The following is a 23582-nucleotide window of genomic DNA, read 5'->3' as shown; positions in this document are numbered from 1 at the left end:
GACCTCGCCCACGTGGCCCTCACCCACGTGACCCTCACCCACGTGGACCTTGCCCACGTGGCCCTCGCCACTCGCCTCCTCCACCTCGGCCGCCGCCTCCGCGAAGTCCTCATGGAAGGCGGGGGGGGGGAGACCCCCCCCCGCCTTCCCCGCGGGGTATCCCCTCGCAGAGCCAACGGGGGAGCGTGACCCCCACGGCAGACCTCAAGGGGGTCGGGGGGTACCTCGATCTCCCCTGGACCCCTTCAGACGAAGGACCCGGGGCTCGAGTCGAGGGGCCCCCTGCCCCACGCCCCCTCACCCCCAGGCTACCCCCGGTGTGTCGGGATGTACCAGCGGTGTCAACATCGGCCTCTGTGCAGGAGGTTGGTGAAGGACGCTGCTGCTGCTGCTACCGGGCAGTTGGAGGCAGCCGTCATCCAGCAACGACGGAGGGCGGAGGAGGCACGCTCCTCCTGTCAGCAGCGAGCCTTCGACGCCTCGCGTGGCCCCGGAGTGCACCTAGCCTGGCACAAGCGCCGTGGTAACGTCACCGCCGCTGAGTGGCGATTGGCTGTTGTTGTTGTTGGACTGTCATGCATCAGAGGTCGCAAACGGGTTTTTATTCCTTACCCGTACCCGTACCCGGCCGCACCCGTACCCTACCCGTAACCGGCCGGGTACGGGTAGGGTACGGGTATCGGGTACCTGATTTCGACCTCTGGGATGAAGCCATGTTGCAGGCGCGGGTGGGTTGATTCTAGGATCTTGAATTGTGAGAAGAGACAAGAAGTTGGGAAATGAGTGACAAACGGTGACTCACCAGTGACTCACGGCCTACCCGTACCCGGCCACACCAGGGTCGCACACGGGTACCCGTACCCGGCCGGGTACGGGTAGGGTACGGGTATCGGGTACCCGGTTACGACCTATGTCATGCATCGCTGTGTATTGCCATTGAATGTACCGTCGCTTTCTGGATCCAGGGCTGGTTGAAGGCCTCTGGGTTGTTGTTGTGACCGCTGCCACCATCTGCGTCTCTCGTCGACAGCTCTCTACTCTCTCACTCTCTCGTCCACCTCGTGTGGAACTCTCCTCCACAGCTCTCTAATCTCTCTCTTGTCCACCTCGTGTGGAACTCTCCTCCACAACTCTCTAATCTCTCTCTCGTCCACCTCGTGTGGAACTCTCCTCCACAGCTCTCTAATCTCTTTCTCGTCCACCTCGTGTGGAACTCTCCTCTACAGCTCTCTAATCTCTCTCTTGTCCACCTCGTGTGGAACTCTCCTCCACAGCTCTCTAATCTCTCTCTCGTCCACCTCGTGTGGAACTCTCCTCCACAGCTCTCTAATCTCTTTCTCGTCCACCTCGTGTGGAACTCTCCTCTACAGCTCTCTAATCTCTCTCTCTTGTCCACCTCGTGTGGAACTCTCCTCTACAGCTCTCTAATCTCTCTCTCTCGTCCACCTCGTGTGGAACTCTCCTCCACAACTCTCTAATCTCTCTCTCTCGTCCACCTCGTGTGGAACTCTCCTCTACAGCTCTCTACTCTCTCTCTCGTCCACCTCGTGTGGAACTCTCCTCTACAGCTCTCTAATCTCTCTCTCTCGTCCACCTCGTGTGGAACTCTCCTCCACAACTCTCTAATCTCTCTCTCTCGTCCACCTCGTGTGGAACTCTCCTCCACAACTCTCTAATCTCTCTCTCTCGTCCACCTCGTGTGGAACTCTCCTCTACAGCTCTCTACTCTCTCTCTCGTCCACCTCGTGTGGAACTCTCCTCCACAGCTCTCTCCTCTCTCTCTCTCGTCCACCTCGTGTGGAACTCTCCTCCACAGCTCTCTCCTCTCTCTCTCTCGTCCACCTCGTGTGGAACTCTCCTCTACAACTCTCTCTCTCTCTCGTCCACCTCGTGTGGAACTCTCCTCCACAACTCTCTCCTCTCTCTCTCTCGTCCACCTCGTGTGGAACTCTCCTCTACAGCTCTCTCCTCTCTCTCTCTCGTCCACCTCGTGTGGAACTCTCCTCCACAACTCTCTCCTCTCTCTCTCTCGTCCACCTCGTGTGGAACTCTCCTCTACAACTCTCTCCTCTCTCTCTCTCGTCCACCTCGTGTGGAACTCTCCTCCACAACTCTCTAATCTCTCTCTCTCGTCCACCTCGTGTGGAACTCTCCTCTACAACTCTCTACTCTCTCTCTCCCGTCCACCTCGTGTGGAACTCTCCTCCACAGCTCTCTAATCTCTCTCTCTCGTCCACCTCGTGTGGAACTCTCCTCTACAACTCTCTAATCTCTCTCTCTCGTCCAACTCGTGTGGAACTCTCCTCTACAGCTCCCTACTCTCTCTCTCCCGTCCACCTCGTGTGGAACTCTCCTCCACAGCTCTCTAATCTCTCTCTCTCGTCCACCTCGTGTGGAACTCTCCTCTACAACTCTCTAATCTCTCTCTCTCGTCCACCTCGTGTGGAACTCTCCTCTACAACTCTTTAATCTCTTTCTTGTCCACCTCGTGTGGAACTCTCCTCCACAACTCTCTACTCTCTCTCTTGTCCACCTCGTGTGGAACTCTCCTCCACAGCTCTCTACTCTCTCTCTCTCGTCCACCTCGTGTGGAACTCTCCTCTACAGCTCTCTAATCTCTCTCTCCCGTCCACCTCGTGTGGAACTCTCCTCCACAACTCTCTAATCTCTCTCTCGTCCACCTCGTGGGGAACTCTCCTCCACAACTCTCTAATCTCTCTCTCTCGTCCACCTCGTGTGGAACTCTCCTCTACAGCTCTCTACTCTCTCTCTCTCGTCCACCTCGTGTGGAACTCTCCTCCACAACTCTCTAATCTCTCTCTCGTCCACCTCGTGTGGAACTCTCCTCTACAGCTCTCTAATCTCTCTCTTGTCCATCTCGTGTGGAACTCTCCTCTACAACTCTCTAATCTCTCTCTCTCGTCCACCTCGTGTGGAACTCTCCTCCACAGCTCTCTAATCTCTCTCTTGTCCACCTCGTGTGGAACTCTCCTCTACAACTCTCTAATCTCTCTCTCTCGTCCACCTCGTGTGGAACTCTCCTCTACAGCTCTCTAATCTCTCTCTCGTCCACCTCGTGTGGAACTCTCCTCTACAACTCTTTAATCTCTCTCTCTCGTCCACCTCGTGTGGAACTCTCCTCCACAGCTCTCTAATCTCTCTCTCGTCCACCTCGTGTGGAACTCTCCTCCACAGCTCTCTAATCTCTCTCTCTCGTCCACCTCGTGTGGAACTCTCCTCCACAGCTCTCTAATCTCTCTCTCGTCCATCTCGTGGGGAACTCTCCTCCACAGCTCTCTAATCTCTCTCTCGTCCACCTCGTGTGGAACTCTCCTCCACAGCTCTCTAATCTCTCTCTCTCGTCCACCTCGTGTGGAACTCTCCTCCACAACTCTCTAATCTCTCTCTCGTCCATCTCGTGGGGAACTCTCCTCTACAACTCTCTAATCTCTCTCTTGTCCACCTCGTGTGGAACTCTCCTCCACAACTCTCTAATCTCTCTCTCGTCCACCTCGTGTGGAACTCTCCTCCACAACTCTCTACTCTCTCTCTCTCGTCCACCTCGTGTGGAACTCTCCTCCACAACTCTCTAATCTCTCTCTCGTCCACCTCGTGTGGAACTCTCCTCCACAGCTCTCTAATCTCTCTCTCTTGTCCACCTCGTGTGGAACTCTCCTCCACAGCTCTCTACTCTCTCTCTCGTCCACCTCGTGTGGAACTCTCCTCTACAACTCTCTACTCTCTCTCTCTCGTCCACCTCGTGTGGAACTCTCCTCCACAACTCTCTAATCTCTCTCTCGTCCATCTCGTGGGGAACTCTCCTCTACAACTCTCTAATCTCTCTCTTGTCCACCTCGTGTGGAACTCTCCTCCACAACTCTCTAATCTTTCTCTTGTCCACCTCGTGTGGAACTCTCCTCTACAACTCTCTAATCTCTCTCTTGTCCACCTCGTGTGGAACTCTCCTCTACAACTCTCTAATCTCTCTCTCGTCCACCTCGTGGGGAACTCTCCTCTACAACTCTCTAATCTCTCTCTTGTCCACCTCGTGTGGAACTCTCCTCTACAACTCTCTAATCTCTCTCTCGTCCACCTCGTGTGGAACTCTCCTCTACAGCTCTCTAATCTCTCTCTTGTCCACCTCGTGTGGAACTCTCCTCCACAACTCTGTAATCTCTCTCTTGTCCACCTCGTGTGGAACTCTCCTATACAACTCTCTAATCTCTCTCTTGTCCACCTCGTGTGGAACTCTCCTCTACAACTCTCTAATCTCTCTCTCGTCCACCTCGTGTGGAATTCTCCTCTACAACTCTCTACTCTCTCTCTCGTCCACCTCGTGTGGAACTCTCCTCTACAGCTCTCTAATCTCTCTCTCGTCCACCTCGTGTGGAACTCTCCTCCACAACTCTCTAATCTCTCTCTTGTCCACCTCGTGTGGAACTCTCCTCTACAACTCTCTAATCTCTCTCTTGTCCACCTCGTGTGGAACTCTCCTCTACAACTCTCTAATCTCTCTCTCGTCCACCTCGTGTGGAACTCTCCTCTACAACTCTCTACTCTCTCTCTCTCGTCCACCTCGTGTGGAACTCTCCTCTACAGCTCTCTAATCTCTCTCTCGTCCACCTCGTGTGGAACTCTCCTCCACAACTCTCTAATCTCTCTCTTGTCCATCTCGTGTGGAACTCTCCTCTACAGCTCTCTACTCTCTCTCTCTCGTCCACCTCGTGTGGAACTCTCCTCCACAACTCTCTACTCTCTCTCTCTCGTCCACCTCGTGTGGAACTCTCCTCTACAACTCTCTAATCTCTCTCTCGTCCACCTCGTGTGGAACTCTCCTCTACAGCTCTCTAATCTCTCTCTTGTCCATCTCGTGTGGAACTCTCCTCCACAACTCTCTAATCTCTCTCTCTCGTCCACCTCGTGTGGAACTCTCCTCCACAGCTCTCTAATCTCTCTCTCTCGTCCACCTCGTGTGGAACTCTCCTCCACAACTCTCTACTCTCTCTCTCTCGTCCACCTCGTGTGGAACTCTCCTCTACAGCTCTCTCCTCTCTCTCTCTCGTCCACCTCGTGTGGAACTCTCCTCTACAGCTCTCTAATCTCTCTCTTGTCCACCTCGTGTGGAACTCTCCTCTACAACTCTCTACTCTCTCTCTCTCGTCCACCTCGTGTGGAACTCTCCTCCACAGCTCTCTAATCTCTCTCTTGTCCACCTCGTGTGGAACTCTCCTCCACAGCTCTCTCCTCTCTCTCTCTCGTCCACCTCGTGTGGAACTCTCCTCCACAGCTCTCTAATCTCTCTCTCTCGTCCACCTCGTGTGGAACTCTCCTCCACAGCTCTCTAATCTCTCTCTCTCGTCCACCTCGTGTGGAACTCTCCTCTACAGCTCTCTAATCTCTCTCTTGTCCATCTCGTGTGGAACTCTCCTCCACAGCTCTCTCATCTCTCTCTCTCGTCCACCTCGTGTGGAACTCTCCTCTACAACTCTCTAATCTCTCTCTTGTCCATCTCGTGTGGAACTCTCCTCTACAACTCTCTAATCTCTCTCTCTCGTCCACCTCGTGTGGAACTCTCCTCCACAGCTCTCTAATCTCTCTCTCTCGTCCACCTCGTGTGGAACTCTCCTCTACAGCTCTCTAATCTCTCTCTCGTCCACCTCGTGGGGAACTCTCCTCTACGGCAAGTGCTTGATAACAGTACTTGACCCAACATTATGTTAAGGCTATACGGGGGATCTTTGTCTGTGTGCTGGAGTGTATGTACTGTTTTGAACTATCACACCTCAGCGTGTGCCCCACGTCACAGGGAGCCGAAGCCTGGATTCGAACCCAGGTGCTCCGCGTCTCTGGCTGAACTCTGGAGGCCACGTGGTCTGCGGAGTTCCCAGTCGCGACAGTAGTGGCTCGTGGGGACGCGGGAACTCCGAGACGGTTTTTTATTAAAAGAACAGAAACCTTCGATCAGAATCGGCAGCGAGCGACGGCGGAAACGATAAAGAGTCAACAACAAATAATAATCGATTAATCAATAAATCAAGATAACAAATCAATGATAAAAATCACCATCATCATCCCCACCACCACCACCTTTTTCACCACCACCATCATCATCATCCCCACCACCACCATCGCCACCACCATCCTCACCACCACCAACCATCACCACCATCACCACCATCATCACCATCACCATCATCACCACGACCACCATCATCACCTCGCGCAGGCTGACCTGACTCTCGACATCGGCGCAGCGGTCCTGGGCCTCCCCTAGGTCGACTCGGCCTTAAATGAGTACCTAGGTGCGGTGTGTAAACATCAGCACTTGGGGAGACAAAGGCGGCGGCGTGGCTTGATGTTGGTCACACCATCCTCTCGTGCGCCGTGCCAGCCTCAATAGTTGCTTACAAACAACTCTGGCCGCCAGCATGCAGTGTGGGTGTCATCCTTCCTCTGTGTGGGCGACACGGGGCGTGCAGTGTGGGTGTCATCCGTCCGTCAGTGGTGTTGGCCACCCAACCCCGTCCTGTACCGTGCCGGGATTCATGGGCGCTACTCGCTAACAGCACTTGCCCCCAGAGTCTGTGAAGGCTGTACGGGGGGATCGTTGTTTGGTGAGAGAGAGAGAGTGCGGAACGAGGGGGAGGGGAAGAACAGCGCCTCTCTCGCAGCTCCCCACCGCGCTGGCGCGGTGGGGAGCTGTCTGCATAGGGACCACGCGACTCGCTCACTCGCTGGCGACGACGATGATGACGACGACGAATTGATCGACATTAGGTGCAGTGCCGAATTGGACGCGATGGCGTTTTGTTTTTTTGTAACGTAATCATCTGTGACCAGGATGAGACCATTGACTAACTGCACTTGCAAACTCCGGTTTAATCGTGGGTCAGTGGCTGCAACCCGCACTCGAACACAGTTTCCGGGGCCCTGTTGGTCTCTTCCCTTGAGCTCAGAAGGAATAAACCTCCGACAAAGTCGCATTTCTGTTGACCGCTGTTTAACATTTTTCGCGCTCGAGTCCACGTGCAGCTTCACGGGGATCGTGAGGGCTGCGTGGAGTCGGTAGCATCTGTCCCGAGGAATCTATCCTGGACAATCTATGTCGACGTGTCTGTCCTAGCGAATCTGTCCCGAGGAATCTATCCTGGGCAATCTATGTCGACGTGTCTGTCCTAGCGAATCTGTCCCGAGGAATCTATCCTGGACAATCTATGTCGACGTGTCTGTCCTAGCGAATCTGTCCCGAGGAATCTATCCTGGGCAATCTATGTCGACGTATCTGTCCTAGCGAATCTGTCCCGAGGAATCTATCCTGGGCAATCTATGTCGACGTATCTGTCCTAGCGAATCTGTCCCGAGGAATCTATCCTGGGCAATCTATGTCGACGTGTCTGTCCTAGCGAATCTGTCCCGAGGAATCTATCCTGGACAATCTATGTCGACGTATCTGTCCTAGCGAATCTGTCCCGAGGAATCTATCCTGGACAATCTATCTCGACGTATCTGTCCTAGAGAATCTGTCCCGAGGAATCTATCCCGGCGGAATCCGTCCTGGGCAATCTGTCACTCCTGAGGGGACATTACAAATCCAGAATTCATGAGTCGCCTGTTCCTGATGAACATTTCACCAGTCGAGGCAACGCGATCCGCGCGCAGCTCTCCCCTCGACTGGCACTGCGAGGCCCCCTTCACCTGCATCCCGTCATCTGCCCGAGGTGGCAACCCAACAGCTGATGGACCCACCCCGCCTCTCGACTTGCACCCCTGTGGACACGTGGTCGTGCGTGATCGTGAGCGCGCACTCTGCTTGCAACAGCGTCACCCGTTCCTCGTCAGCCACATCATCATCATCATCAACACTATAATCATCAACACCATCATCATCAACACCATCATCAACACCATCATCATCAACATCATCATCATCTACATCATCATCAACACCATCAACACCATCAACATCATCATCAACACCATCAACATCATCATCAACACCATCAACACAATAATCATCAACACCATCATCAACATCATCATCAACACCATCATCATCAACACCATCAACACGATCATCATCAACACCATCATCATCAACACCATCATCATCAACACCATCATCAACACCATCATCATCAACATCATCATCATCTACATCATCATCAACACCATCAACATCATCATCAACACCATCAACATCATCATCAACACCATCAACACAATAATCATCAACACCATCATCAACACCATCATCATCAACACCGTCATCGTAATTACAAAGGTTCACCGCCATTATTGTAACAAAAAAAGGTCAAAAGCCGCGCCGCTCCGGAGAGAGACGCCGCAGCCGATGGGCTAGGGGTGCGGCCGCGTTCACCCGAGGAGCGGATCAGAACCCCCGTTGGTGGAGGAGAGGGGGGGGGCACCCCCACCCACGGGGGGTCGCCCCCCCCAACGCGGGGGCTACGGCGCCTACGCGCGACCCGAGACCCCCATCCCATCCCAGCCCCCCACCCACCACCACCAGGACGCGTCCCACACCCGCCTCCTCCCAACTGTTCAGACATCGCCTCCATCAACGTCGTCAACAGCCACGGTCGTTCCACTGCTGGATGACAGCCTCTCAACTCCCCAAAATGAACACAAATCGCACGCGTGACCTCCACTGACCCCCCACCCCCCCACACACTCAAGATGCCGCCCATGGGGCCATGCGAGCTTGGAGGCCGTCCATAAATGACGTCACGCGATTGTGGACGATTTTTTGAGCCCTCCCCCTTCGTCACACGGCGTCACAAAAAGTCAGACCCCCCCCCCTCAAATATGACGTCACGAAGCTCTGCCCCCCCCCCTAAAAAAAATTAAACATGCTTCAAATCGCTTTAAACTATTGTCATTGTAGTGCGTATTTAATGTGGCGCTGCACTCTGATGTTGTAGGAGAAAACATTTATTAAAAAGTCTATTTAATTAAGTAGAACGTGTTGTCTATATCTATTTAAAGTTGCGCATTTTGATGTGACGTCACACTTCTCAAACCCCCCCCCTCCCTCGTCACACATCGTCACAAATGTTTGACCCCCCCTCCCTAGCTGCGTGACGTCATTTAGGGACGGCCCCTTGGGGGGTTGCTCGCAAGGGACGGGGGGGTGGGGGTAATTGGGGTAAGGGGGGGCGGGGCGAAGTATCAGAGAGGACACTCCAAGCCTCCCCCATCCTCCCGCAGAATCCGGGGAAGGGCGTTCCGCCTGTTGTGCCTGTTCGCCGTGCCTGATGATTGCTAAATACGGCTCACGGGGGGGTGTCACGTGTCTGCCCCAAACAGAAGCAGCCCCCTCCCTTTGCCCCCCTCCCCCTCCCCCATCTCTCTCTCTCCGTCCGCATCATGTATACACCGCATCGATTCAATACAAACGCAATAATGGAATAACGCACAACGCCCCAACACCACCCACCCCGCCCGGCACCCAATAAAACGACATGAGCTCGCCTAACGGAGCTCATCGTAACGAACACGCAACGACGGACGGACAGCTCTGCACTGGGAGAATCCATGTACAAGGGAGGGGTGCGAGTCGGGTTGGTGTGGGTGGGCGAGGGGGGAGCTGTGCACGCGACCGGTAAGGCACTTGTGTAACAGCAGGCGTGCTGTGGCTGCCCGCTGGCTGTGACGCAAACTCCCCTGCGACCGCCCAGGGGTCGTTATAAACACACACACAGACACATACACACTCACTCACATATACACACACACTCACTCAGACACATACACACACACTCACTCAGACACATACACACTCACATGTACACACACTCACTCACTCAGACACATACACACACTCAGACACATACACACACACTCACATGTACACACACACACTCAGACACATACACACACACTCACATGAACACACACACTCAGACACATACACACACTCACTCAGACACATACACACACACTGACATGTACACACACACACTCACTCAGACACATGTACACACACACTCAGACACATGTACACACACACTCACTCAGACACATGTACACACACACACACACTCAGACACGTGTACACACACACACTCACATGTACACACACACACACTCACATGTACACACACACTCAGACACATGTACACACACACTCACTCTGACACATGTACACACACACTCAGACACATGCACACACACACTCACTCAGACAAATGCACACACACACTCACATGTACACATACACACTCACTCAGACACATGTACACACACTCACTCACTCAGACACATGTACACACACACACTCACTCAGACACATGCACACACACACGCTCACATGTACACACACACACTCACTCAGACACATGGACACACACTCACTCACTCAGACACATGTACACACACACACTCACTCAGACACATGTACACACACACACTCACATGTACACATACACACTCACTCAGACACATGTACACACACTCACTCACTCAGACACATGTACACACACACACACTCACTCAGACACATGTACACACACACGCTCACATGTACACACACACACTCACTCAGACACATACACACACACTCACATGTACACACACACACTCACATGTACACACACACTCACTCAGACACATACACACTCACATGTACACACACTCACTCACTCAGACACATGTACACACACACACACACATGTACACACACACTCACTCAGACACATACACACTCACATGTACACACACACACACTCACTCAGACACACTCTCACATGTACACATACACACTCACATGTACATATACACTCACTCAGACACATGTACACACACACGCTCAAACTCATACTCTCTGCAACATCCTCACTCACTCACTGACACTCACAACGACAAAGATCCCCGTATAGCCTGAACATACTTTTTGGGCAAGTGCCGTTAGCACCTATAGAGGCAGGCATGGCACACCACGCCCGGCAGCCTTTGTCTTCATCTCCCACGTGGCGATGTTTACACACCGCACCAAATAGTCATTTGAGGCTGAGTCGACCAAGGGGAGGCCCAGGACCGGTTCAGCTATCGTCATTGGTGTTAGCCGTGAGCGGGAATCGAACTCGGGTCGCCAGGTTCATATGCTACCGCTTCCCACACGCACACACACGCACACACACACACGCACACACACGCACGCACACACACACACGCACGCACACACGCACGCACGCGCACACACGCACGCACACAAACACGCACACACACACGCACGCACGCACACACACGCACACACACGCTCACACACACGCACACACAAACACGCACACACACACACACCCACACACGCACACGCACGCACACGCACACAAACACGCACGCACACACACACGCACACAAACACACGCACACGCACACACGCACACACACACACACACGCGCACGCTCATCATCAGGGCCACGTTGGGACGACCAGCACGAACCCACCACGTGCGTGTAATGGAGTTGCACAGCGCGTGTGTGTCTGTCTGTGTGTGTGTCTGTGTCCGTGTGCGTGTGTGCGTGTGTGTCTGTCTGTGTGTGTGTGTGTCTGACTGTGTGCGTGTGTGCGTGTGTGCGTGTGTGTCTGTCTGTGTGTGTGTCTGTGTCCGTGTGTGTCCGTGTGCGTGTGTGCGTGTGTGTCTGTCTGTGTGTGTGTCTGTGTGTGTGTGCGTGTGTGTCCGTGTGCCCGTGTGCGTGTGTGCGTGTGTGTCTGTCTGTGTGTGTGTCTGTGTCCGTGTGTGTCCGTGTGCGTGTGTGCGTGTGTGTGTGTGTCCGTGTGTCTGTCTGTGTGTGTGTCCGTGTGTCTGTCTGTGTGTGTCTGTGTGTCTGTGTCTGTGTGTCTGTGTGTGTGTGTCTGTCTGTGTGTGTGGGGAGCGGTGACGCAGCGGTTAGCGTGCTTCGCTAGGAACCTGGCGATCCGAGGTCGATTTCCGGCTCACCACCAAAGCCAGTGACGAGCCGGCCCTGCGCCTCCTTTAAGTCGACTCAGCCTCAAGCGAGTTCCTAGTGGCGATGTGCAAAGTAGCCGGGCGTGGTGCCGGCCAACCACCCCACGCGTGCCGCGTCGACCTTGATGGGTGTTACTCGCTAACAGCACTTGCCCCAACAGCCAATTGAGGCTACATGAAGGACCTTTGTCTTTGCGTTTTGATGGTGGACGAGACGGGGGCTCTGCCTTTTAGGCCCTCACCCCGCCTCTCCAGGGGGGGGGGGTCGGTGGGGGGGGGGGGGTCCCTGTGAATTGGAGAGGGGTGGGGGCTTCATCTGGGACTGAATTCACATCCACCCCTCGCCCCCAGCGTCACTCCCCACCCAGTGTCACTCCTCACCCAGTGTCACTCTTCCCATCACACCCCCACCCCCCATCACACCCCCATCCCTCATCCCACCCACCCCCATCTCACCCCCACCCCCCATCCCATCTACCCCCCCATCACACCCCCACCCCCATCCCACCCACCCCCCATCACAGCCCCCACCCGAGGCCATCGTCCCTCTCTGGTCGGCCTTGGTCCACGAACTTAAATTGGTTTGGGGGGGGGGCTGTCTAACTCCGCCCCCTTCTCTTCGTAGCTCGGGGCCTGCCCCCCACCCGCACCCCCACTCCAGCCTTCCCCGGGGGGGGGGGAGACCGGCGCAGTTGCACCGCCTGCGCGCCACCACGCACACCACCACCACTCACACCACCACCACCACACCTCTCTCACACCGCACCACCAACACTCACACGGCACCACCACCACCACCACGCACACCCCTCTCACACCACCACCACCACACCCATCACAACCTGGCCACGCCAACCCTCCGCCTCCAGAGTGGACGCGAACCTCCTCCTCCCCCCTCCCTCTCTCCCCCCTCCCTCTCTCCCTCCCCTCCCTCTCTCTCCTCTCTCTCTTTTTTTTCACGAATTCGCGTGTCATCCTGGCGCTGGGGCCATGCTAATCTTCTCTGTATCGTCCCAATCTTAGTGTCTGTACTGCCGGAGCAAGTACCTCTCTCTCTCTCCGCTCCCTCTCTCTCTCAGCCACGGTGCCGGCGTCTGTCTCGAGAACGAACACATTTCAGTGTCTCCCTCTTCACAGCCAGTGGGACAGTGCTGTTGTTGCTGCTGTTGTTGCTGCTGCTGCTGTTGTTGCTGCTGCTGTTGTTGTTGTTGCTGCTGTTCCCAACAGCGCGCGGCGAGGCGGGCGGGGGTCTCGTTGTTGTCGTTGCTGCTGCTGCTGCTGTTGTTGTTGTTGACGGTGGTGGTCGCGGTCGTGAGAGTCGGGGCACAGTTTAGACTCCTGCAGCACGGCTGGACGTGTGTGGGGGTCGCTGGCTGGAGGAGGATGCAATGAGGAGGAGGGCTGCGTTGGTCTTCATCCCTCGCGGTGTGTGTGGGGGCTTGGGGGGGGGGGGCGTGGGTTAGGGGGGGGGGAGGCAGGGGGTTGACCACAACCTGGAGACGGTCACCCCCCCCCCCCACCAGCTCAGAGACGCGGGCAGTGCGGCAGCGGCGTGCGCGTGGAGGCGGCCGTGGGGACCACGGGCGGCTCACGGGGAGGGCTCCCGGCCGAGTACCGGCGCCAGGATCACAGTTCACAGACGGCAGCAGCAGTAGGAGCAGCATGGGGTTAGTTGCCGTTGGCGGCTGAGGGTTAAACGTGGAGAGAGAGAGAGAGAGACGCACAGAGCCAGAGAAGACAAACAAGGACACAAGGTTGTTAGTCGGTAGTGACGGCCTCGCTGGCTGTCGGTCATCGATGGATGCGGCCCCGAAACGTCGGGATGTTAGAGGTGCGAGGGTTATAGGATGGCTGAAAATCCCGCCGCCCCAACGTTGCTCAAGGGACCCCCCCTTGGCTTCTGCTGCTATGGATTGCCACGTGTGATGATGATGATGATATCAGCCACGGCGATGATGAGCTATCATCACGTGTGGCCAGGTGGCCTGTAGTTGAGTGAGCTTTACCTGCTGAATAAAATAGTTGAGTTTCGTTTGTGTCAATTCTGATCGCGCAAATGTAAGCGATGGGGCACCTCGGCGTGACCCATTGACCCATAGACACACGGGGCGAGAGCTCAGGCACGGGTCTTAGCATGGGGCGCGGGGTGTTAACGGCTCGATCGCCGTCACGAGCACGTGGATGAAGCAGGAAGCAGGGGGCAGCAGCAGCAGTATCAGCGAGAGAGAGAAAGATGAAGCAAAGACGCGCCACGTGCCGACGGTCAGCAGCAGCAGCAGCATGGGAGAAGCAGCAGCAGCATGGGAGAAGCAGCAGCAGCAGCATCGTGAGAAGCGGCAGGGCGGTGCGTCTGGTTGTGCGGAGGGGCAGTGTCGGCTCGGTGCTCAGAGCCACGCGGGTGGGCGAGGTCACGGGGAAGGTCACGGGGAAGGTCACGGGGAAGGTCACGGGGAAGGTCACGGAGCTCCGAGGTGTCCCAGCCTCCCCCCGACCCCCTCACCGCCCGCCCCTCTCCTGAGTGTCACTCTCCGTCTGTGAGTCTGTGTGCTGGTGAGGAACGGTATGGGGAGCGGTGGTGCAGCGGATTGCGCGCCAGCACCACTGACGGATTTTTTTAACCGGTCCTGGGTCTCCCCCTAGGTCTACTCGGCCTCAAATGACAAAAGGCGGCCAGTCTACATCGGTGCTCGCAAACACCACTTTCATCGCCGATATGTTAAGGTCATACGCGGGATTATTTGCTATATATTTGAGGCCTCGTAGCGCGTCCGCCGCTTGTTGCATAGAGACCGGCGGTTCGAATCAGGCGGGCCGCCCTGGTAACCACGGCGGTGTGCGGTACATTAACACCGCTCGCTGCGCGCCGTCGGCTCCACTCACTCGGCGGACCGTTCAACATCCAGGGCCGTGATTCGCGAGGCTGGGCCACGGTGTCCAACATTTGTAAAAACTGTTGTCACATTACTCAGCTGGCACGAGTGGCGGGATCGCAATCATTGGCCCCTGGCCTGCCGTGAATTCGTGACAGGGACCCTCGTAAGCAAAGAATGCCGTGGACTCGAGGAGGCCCTCTGGGGTAACGAAGCGAAGGAATGACGAGGAGAGAACAGAATATTCCGTCTCTCTCGCGGACAGCCCACGGCTTGTGCGGAGCCAGTGGACGGGATGAGGTGGGGGGGGGGGGCACTGTGCGGGCAAGCCCCCCCCCCCACCCCCCACCCCCCCTATCCCCCGTGACAGCTCTGCCTGCCCTGGAATCTGCCAAGAGAAGACGCTGCATGAAATGTATTGATGTATTTGTGTTTGTAAGTTTACACAAATATAATATGGAGACAGAGACGGGGGGCGACCCCCCCCCCTTAATGAGACCACGTGGCATCGATAGCGCGGGGAGGGGGCGGGAGGGGACAACGGAGGTAAGAATGACATCTTAAAACAAAAAACAAAAAAAAAGATAAAAATACACGAAAGTTATCGTAGTTACGCTATGGGAACTTTTATTTTTAAATGAAAACAAAAATTCTGTTTCAAAATGACTCGAGACCTCGGTGCGATATAACGACCACACCGCTGGGACCTCCACCAGCCGGGGTGCACCCCCCTGCACCTCCACCATCACCACCATCACCCACCATCACCCACCACCACTACCATCACCATCATCATTATCGCCTATCACCCATCACTGGCGCCTACAGCAGGGCCAGGGCCTCGCGAGTAGGGGGACAGGCAGGCAGGCAGGGCAGGCGAACGGGTGAGTGCGTGGTGGGTGGGTGGGTGAGCTGGTGGTCGAGTGAGTGCGTGAGCAGCTTGCCGAGTGAGTGAGTGGGTGAGCGTGTGGGTAGGGGTATTGGCGGGTGAGTGGGTGGATGAGTGCGTTGGTGGGTCAGCAGTTTGGTGAGTGGATAGAGGGGTAGGTGAGTAAGCGCGTGGGTGAGTGTCTGATTGGGTTGGTTGGTGAGCGGGTGAGTGAGTGGATAGAGGGGTAGGTGAGTAAGCGCGTGGGTGAGTGTCTGATTGGGTTGGTGGGTCAGCGGGTGAGTGAGTGGATAGAGGGGTAGGTGAGCGAGCGGGTAGGTGAGTGGCTGAGTGAGTGGGTTCGTACGTCTGCGGGTGAGTGAGTGGATGGATGGGTAGGTGGGTGTGCGGGTGGGTGGGTCGGCGGGTGAGTGAGTGGATGGATGGGTAGGTGGGTGTGCGGGTGGGTGAGCGGGTGGGTGGGTCGGCGGGTGGAGGAGCAATGTGTCACTCACGCACATGACAGTGAACACACAGTATAACACGATGTGTGAAATATAGAATCATCTCTCTGTATCTGCAGTTCGCTCGGCAATAATAACAACAACAACAACACAAAACAACAACAACAACAAGAATAATACTCATCAGCTCCTGGCTTCGAGACCAATAGTATCGACCAGCATCTGTTTCAACCAAACAATCATCTGCACCCATTTCATCAGCGCTAGTTGTGAGCTCCTCTGACACGAGCCAATGGGTCCCCTTGCCGCGGGTGTCGTCGTCGTCGTCGTCGGCCGAGACAATTCCACACGAGCGACTCGCGGACACAAACGCTGCCGGATATTATCGGCACGGGGCAGCTGATGGACTAACACGCGACTCCGCTACCTCTAGGTCTGCCCACGGGCGCGCAGAGCGAGCCTGCGCGTCCCGTGACAGTAACCAGCATAATGCAACTATCCCGCAACAGTGACATCGACTCAGCCTCGTCTCTGCGACGGGCCGCTCTTCTCAGTAGACGTAGCATCGGAGGCAGCCGCCCTCCCACAGCAACCACAACAACCACAACAACAACAACCGAGGCGAAGCTCACAACAACGAGCGGAGCGCACCGGGCGGATAAAAGCGCAGCGAGCGAGCGGGCGGGCGGGCGGTACAGTGGAGGGGAAGGAAGCGCCTCTAGGGCAATGAAGGCATCGAGTTTCCAGTCACCATTCTCTCTCTACTGCTACGGTTACATTCACGCCATCGGATAGAGGACAAGGGCCGCAACGGAGTGACAAGGCAGCTGCAGCCAGGCACAGTGACGAAGACGTCGACACGAGCGTCAGCAGGTGTCTTCCCATGGAAGATATCGCACACAGTGGCAGGGGGAGAGGGGGTGGGACTCAGTGGGATGGAGGCAAGGGTAGAGGATGAGAGGTTGGCACTCGGGAGGTGATGAGAAGTTGGCACTCGGGAGATGATGAGAGGTTGGTACTCTGGAGGTGATGAGAAGTTGGCACTCGGGAGGTGATGAGAAGTTGGCACTCGGGAGGTGATGAGAAGTTGGTACTCGGGAGATGATGAGAGGTTGGTACTCGGGAGGTGATGAGAAGTTGGCACTCGGGAGATGATGAGAAGTTGGCACTCGGGAGGTGATGAGAAGTTGGTACTCGGGAGGTGATGAGAAGTTGGCACTCGGGAGATGATGAGAAGTTGGCACTCGGGAGGTGATGAGAAGTTGGCACTCGGGAGGTGATGAGAAGTTGGCACTCGGGAGATGATGAGAAGTTGGTACTCGGGAGATGATGAGAAGTTGGCACTCGGGAGATGATGAGAAGTTGGCACTCGGGAGGTGATGAGAAGTTGGCACTCGGGAGGTGATGAGAAGTTGGCACTCGGGAGATGATGAGAAGTTGGCACTCGGGAGATGATGAGAAGTTGGCACTCGAGAGGTGATGAGAAGCTGGCACTCGGGAGGTGATGAGAAGTTGGCACTCGGGAGATGATGAGAAGTTGGTACTCGGGAGGTGATGAGAAGTTGGCACTCGGGAGATGATGAGAAGTTGGCACTCGGGAGATGATGAGAAGTTGGCACTCGAGAGGTGATGAGAAGTTGGCACTCGGGAGGTGATGAGAAGTTGGCACTCGGGAGGTGATGAGAGGTTGGTACTCGGGAGGTGATGAGAAGTTGGTACTCGGGAGATGATGAGAGGTTGGAACTCGGGAGATGATGAGAAGTTGGCACTCGGGAGATGATGAGAAGTTGGCACTTGGGAGGTGATGAGAAGTTGGCACTCGGGAGATGATGAGAGGTTGGCACTCTGGAGGTGATGAGAGGTTGGCACTCGGGAGGTGATGAGAGGTTGGCACTCTGGAGATGATGAGAAGTTGGCACTCGGGAGATGATGAGAGGTTGGTACTCTGGAGATGATGAGAGGTTGGCACTCGGGAGATGATGAGAGGTTGGTACTCTGGAGATGATGAGAGGTTGGCACTCGGGAGATGATGAGAGGTTGGCACTCTGGAGGTGATGAGAGGTTGGCACTCGGGAGATGATGAGAGGTTGGTACTCGGGAGATGATGAGAGGTTGGCACTCTGGAGATGATGAGAAGTTGGCACTCGGGAGGTGATGAGAAGTTGGCACTCGGGAGGTGATGAGAAGTTGGTACTCGGGAGATGATGAGAGGTTGGTACTCGGGAGGTGATGAGAAGTTGGCACTTGGGAGATGATGAGAGGTTGGTACTCGGGAGGTGATGAGAAGTTGGCACTTGGGAGATGATGAGAGGTTGGTACTCGGGAGGTGATGAGAAGTTGGCACTCGGGAGATGATGAGAGGTTGGTACTCGGGAGGTGATGAGAAGTTGGCACTTGGGAGATGATGAGAAGTTGGCACTCGGGAGATGATGAGAAGTTGGCACTCGGGAGGTGATGAGAAGTTGGCACTCGGGAGGTGATGAGAAGTTGGCACTTGGGAGATGATGAGAAGTTGGTACTCGGGAGATGATGAGAGGTTGGTACTCGGGAGGTGATGAAAAGTTGGCACTCGGGAGGTGATGAGAAGTTGGCACTTGGGAGATGATGAGAGGTTGGTACTCGGGAGGTGATGAGAAGTTAGTACTCGGGAGATGATGAGAGGTTGGTACTCGGGAGGTGATGAGAAGTTGGTACTCGGGAGGTGATGAGAAGTTGGCACTTGGGAGATGATGAGAGGTTGGTACTCGGGAGGTGATGAGAAGTTGGTACTCGGGAGATGATGAGAGGTTGGTACTCGGGAGGTGATGAGAAGTTGGTACTCGGGAGATGATGAGAGGTTGGTACTCGGGAGATGATGAGAAGTTGGCACTCGGGAGATGATGAGAGGTTGGTACTCGGGAGGTGATGAGAAGTTGGTACTCGGGAGATGATGAGAGGTTGGTACTCGGGAGGTGATGAGAAGTTGGCACTCGGGAGATGATGAGAGGTTGGTACTCGGGAGGTGATGAGAAGTTGGTACTCGGGAGATGATGAGAAGTTGGCACTCGGGAGATGATGAGAGGTTGGTACTCGGGAGGTGATGAGAAGTTGGCACTCGGGAGATGATGAGAAGTTGGTACTCGGGAGGTGATGAGAAGTTGGTACTCGGGAGATGATGAGAGGTTGGTACTCGGGAGGTGATGAGAAGTTGGCACTCGGGAGATGATGAGAGGTTGGTACTCGGGAGGTGATGAGAAGTTGGTACTCGGGAGATGATGAGAAGTTGGCACTCGGGAGATGATGAGAGGTTGGTACTCGGGAGGTGATGAGAAGTTGGCACTCGGGAGATGATGAGAGGTGCAATGATGAACGGTCGACTGTGGCAAGTGCGACACATGCAGTGAGCTCGCGCGCAGGCGAGAATGGATGAACAACCAATCTGCGGATCACGTCAATTGGCGTTTCATCCCGAGAGAGATTCCCACGAACACACGAAGGCAGCGATCCCCCGTATCGCCTTAACCGGCGGTAGGGGGGGGGCAGGCAAGTGCTGTTAGCGAGTAGCACCCGTGAAGGCCGCCACGGCACACGAGGGGGTGGGTGGCCAGCACCACGCACGCGCACAGACACACACGTGTGTCTGTGCAATAGGTGCTCGCTAACAGCACTTGCCCCAACAATACGAAGGCTCTACTTGGGAGGATCTTTGTGTAAAATGCCACGCGCCTGTTGTGGGGGCGCGATTTGATCCACGGCCAATGTGGAATCGACGCTGGTCAAACGCGCGATCGTGAATCGGGGAACATTTGAAGAAAGGAAAAAAGAAAAGTTGTCCGCTGTCGGAAATAATTGATTGGGTAAAATCTCCGCGACGCCGATCCGTGTAAGATCTGACGAAGGGAGGGCGTCTCAAGTGGCAAGCCACGCGAGGCTTACACCAGAGGTCGCATCCGGGTACCCGATACCCGTACCCTACCCGATACCCGGCTACCCGTACCCGGCCAGGTACGGGTACCCGTTTGCGACCCTGGTGCGGCCGGGTACGGGTACGGGTAGGCCGTGAGTCACTGGTGAGTAACCGTTTGTCACTCATTTCGGGTAGGGTACGGGTAGGGTACGGGTACCCATTTGCGACCCTGGTGCGGCCGGGTACGGGTAAGAAATCAAAACCCGTTTGCGACCTCTGGCTTACACGGGGGGGGGGGGGGGGTGGTCCCGAATAGAGTTTGCATACGGCGCCTGATGCGCGGAGATGCAGAGCGCCAACTGCCCTGCCACGTCCAGGGGGTCAAGCCCGGACAGCCGCATCAGGAGTTCATCGTCGTGATGTCTGCTTCGTGTTTGTGGATCGGGGGCATTGCGTCGTTACGCGTTGTGCGGGCCTCTCCTCGGTGGGCACAGTCGCAACGCTGCTACTGGAGGGTGAGCATCTACATGATTAGAACTCATTTGCGAGTACCAAAATATAATCATAGGGGTTTCCCCACCTTTTTTCTGGCAAACAAAACTGTAACCCCGTGTGCATTAACCACAATACTTGACCACAAGCATTGTGGTTCATGCAGATGTGATTCCTCGTAAAATAAGGTTTCAGTTTTGTTGCCAGGAAAAAGGGGAAAAACCCTATGATTATATTTTGGTACTGGCAAAGAAGGTCTAATGATGTAGATGCTCACCCCGAGCTCACATTACTTTGATAGTGCATTGTCTTTGAGCTGTGTACGCCTTTTGGCGTCCTCTGGTCTAGCACCAATTGAGACGAGGCTCAAAAGAAAGCCGTCTCTGGCGTGGACCAATCAGTTTCAAGGACAATGCATTTATTATCAGAGTGTGTTTTTTGCTTGCATTTTGACCACAAGCATTGTGGTTAATGCAGATGTGATTCCTCGTAAAAAAAGGTTTCAGTTTTGTTGCCAGAAAAAAGGGGAAAACCCCTATGATTATTATTATACAGGAGGGTTTTTAATGTTACAGACCACGAGATACACTCATCGCTGTCAAGAGCCGGCTCCGGCTCGTAGCCACTCACGCTACCTCTCTGCCCTCTCTCTCTCCATGTGCTGTGAAGAAGGCCCATGTCCCGAAACGTCGCCTATTATATAATTTGTATATTTGTTTAAGGCCACGTACAGTGCTATTAACGAATGTGTGTACACATATATACAGACACACACACGCGCACGTGTCAATACAACTACGGTGTTAAAATCCCCTTTCAATTTGCCTGAATACCGAAACCCATTTCTTCAGGATGCGGTGGTGCTGCTAGAAAGGTAAAGGCGCCGCCGTGAAAGTGCTCACTCGCTCCACTGCCCTGGGGGGGGGGGGGGGGGTAATTGGCCTACTCTTCCACGCTGTGCCAGACGATGTCTTGAAGGAGGTTGGAGTGGCCGCACTTCTCCCCACCACACAGAATCCCTGCCGGCTTCACCGCGGCGGCGGTGACCATTTACATCAGAATCGTCATTTCGACTGCCAGAATCCGATGAGCTATGAAGCTCGTGTTTTCACGGATGGGACATTTTATTTCTAAGAGAAATCTGTGCCACCAAATCCTTTCGGCCGCCGCACCAAGGGAGATGGGAATCGAACCTCTGGATCGCAAGTCCACGGTGCGATCCCCAGTAACACTACGGCGGTGGTGTGTGGAGGTGTGAACGAGTTTTAGAAAAAAGACTAATCCTGACATTCCTGGGAGCTGCCAAGTGAACGAAACGCCAAGTGAACGAAATACCAAGTGAATGAAACACCAAGTGAATGAAACACCAAGTGAACGAAACACCAAGTGAATGAAACACCAAGTGAATGAACGCGTCGACTTGTAAGACAGATGGTGGTGGGGGGCTGGGTGGTTTGGGGGGGGCTGGGGGGGGGGGGCTGGGGGGGGGGGCATGCACTGAGTCCAGTGAGGGGGGGGTCACAACACGTGACAAGCGACAAGACGCACGTGCTCATGCACCACTGACCTCGGTCTGCGGCCACAATCCTCTGGTAAGGATGGACCCGCAGGTCGTGGTGCCTTCGCAGTTTACTCGCCACGGCTCCTGCGGCGTACGCCAACCACCACCACCACCACCACGCAGCGACAACAACAACAACAACCACCACCACCAAGCACGGTTAGCGAACAGGGTCCAGTCACAACTGGGCTTGGATGGCTCGCAACACACACACGCACACACACGCACACACTCACACACTCACTCACACACACACGCACACACACACTCACTCACACACACGCACACACACACTCACTCACACACACACTCGCACACACACACTCGCACACACACACTCGCACACACACACTCACACACCCGCACACACACACACAAACGCACTCGCACACACTCGCACACACACACTCACACACACGCACACACACACACACACGCACACACACTCACACACGCACTCACACACACTCGCACACAGAGACAAAGATCCCACCGCGTCAGCCTTAACAGGCTGTGGGGGCAAGCGCTGTTAGCGAGTGGCACCTTAATTGTTGTTGACACACAAGGCAAAGACGCGAGCACTGAGAGCTCGAGTTAGTGGGTGGTAGTGGGTGGTAGTGGGGGGTAGAGGGTGGGTGGGTGGGTGGATTGGTGAGTTAGTTCAGTCTGTGGCTGAGACACAACGCGGACACAACACACGAGTACCGAGCCGGTCACAACAACGTGGCCTTGCAGCTGGTAGTGGGGAGGGTGGGGGGAGTTAGTGGGGAGGGTGGGTGGGGGGGCAGAGAGCTAGTGGGGGGGGGGGGTAGAGACGTGAGCACGAGTTGGTTAGAGACGCACACACAACCTAGCCAGCGCACGCGAGGGGGCCGTGGGGCCGAGCAGTACCACCTCGAGTGTGAAGGTGACAGAGAGGAGGAATCTGCCGCGTGGAGAACCCCTGGGCAGGTCTCAACACACGCGCGTGCACGTGCGCGCGTGCGTGTTGGGGGAGCGGTGGTGGAGCGGTTAGCGCGCTGCGCTATGAACCCGTGCGACCCGAGTTCGATTCCCGCTCACGGCCAACACCCAGTGACGATTATCTGAACCGGTCCTGGGCCTCCCCTAGGTCGACTCAGCCTCAAATGAGTACCCGGTGCGATGTGTAAACATCGCCACTGGGGAGACAAAGGCGGTCGGGCGTGGTGCTGGTCACCCACCCCCTCGTGTACCATTCCGGCCTTCATAGGTGCTCGCTAACAACACTTGCCCCTACAGTCTGTTACAGGCTATACGGGGGATCTTTGTTTGAACTTTGTTGTGTGTGTGTGTGTGCGTGCGTGCGTGTGTGCACGTGTGTGTGTGTGCACTTGTACAGCCGCTGTGTCAATCCACTGCTGGATGAGGGCCTCCCCCACGTGTGTGCGGGTCCGTGGCGGTCGTTAATGGTTCGTGGTTGACGGGCCCGGTCAGCGTGGCTCGGTGAGGGGGAG

At 55.4% G+C, this 23582-nt stretch overlaps 1 protein-coding gene and 1 non-coding gene across 2 annotated transcripts in view; both read right to left on the bottom strand.

Annotated features, from left to right (window-relative positions):
• Window positions 1-12906: 12906 nt before the first annotated feature.
• On the bottom strand, window positions 12907-13013 carry LOC144947960 (U6 spliceosomal RNA). The gene has a single exon (XR_013640120.1). It is a non-coding gene; the product is annotated as a U6 spliceosomal RNA (small nuclear RNA).
• A 452-nt stretch (window positions 13014-13465) lies between these two features.
• QKI (QKI, KH domain containing RNA binding) overlaps window positions 13466-23582 on the bottom strand; it is a 211100-nt gene continuing 200983 nt past the window's right edge. Inside the window, exon 7 of the mRNA XM_078877239.1 lies at window positions 13466-13651. Within this exon, the coding sequence (XP_078733365.1) occupies window positions 13635-13651 (17 nt within the window). The 3' untranslated portion in view covers window positions 13466-13634. The remainder of the gene's footprint in view (window positions 13652-23582) is intronic.

The sequence above is a fragment of the Lampetra fluviatilis genome, chromosome 47, assembly GCF_964198595.1.
Source record: "Lampetra fluviatilis chromosome 47, kcLamFluv1.1, whole genome shotgun sequence".
NCBI classification, from domain to species: Eukaryota; Metazoa; Chordata; class Hyperoartia; order Petromyzontiformes; family Petromyzontidae; genus Lampetra; species Lampetra fluviatilis.
The sequence above is the reverse complement of the archived record's forward strand: the minus strand, read 5'-3'. Positions and strand labels throughout refer to the sequence as shown.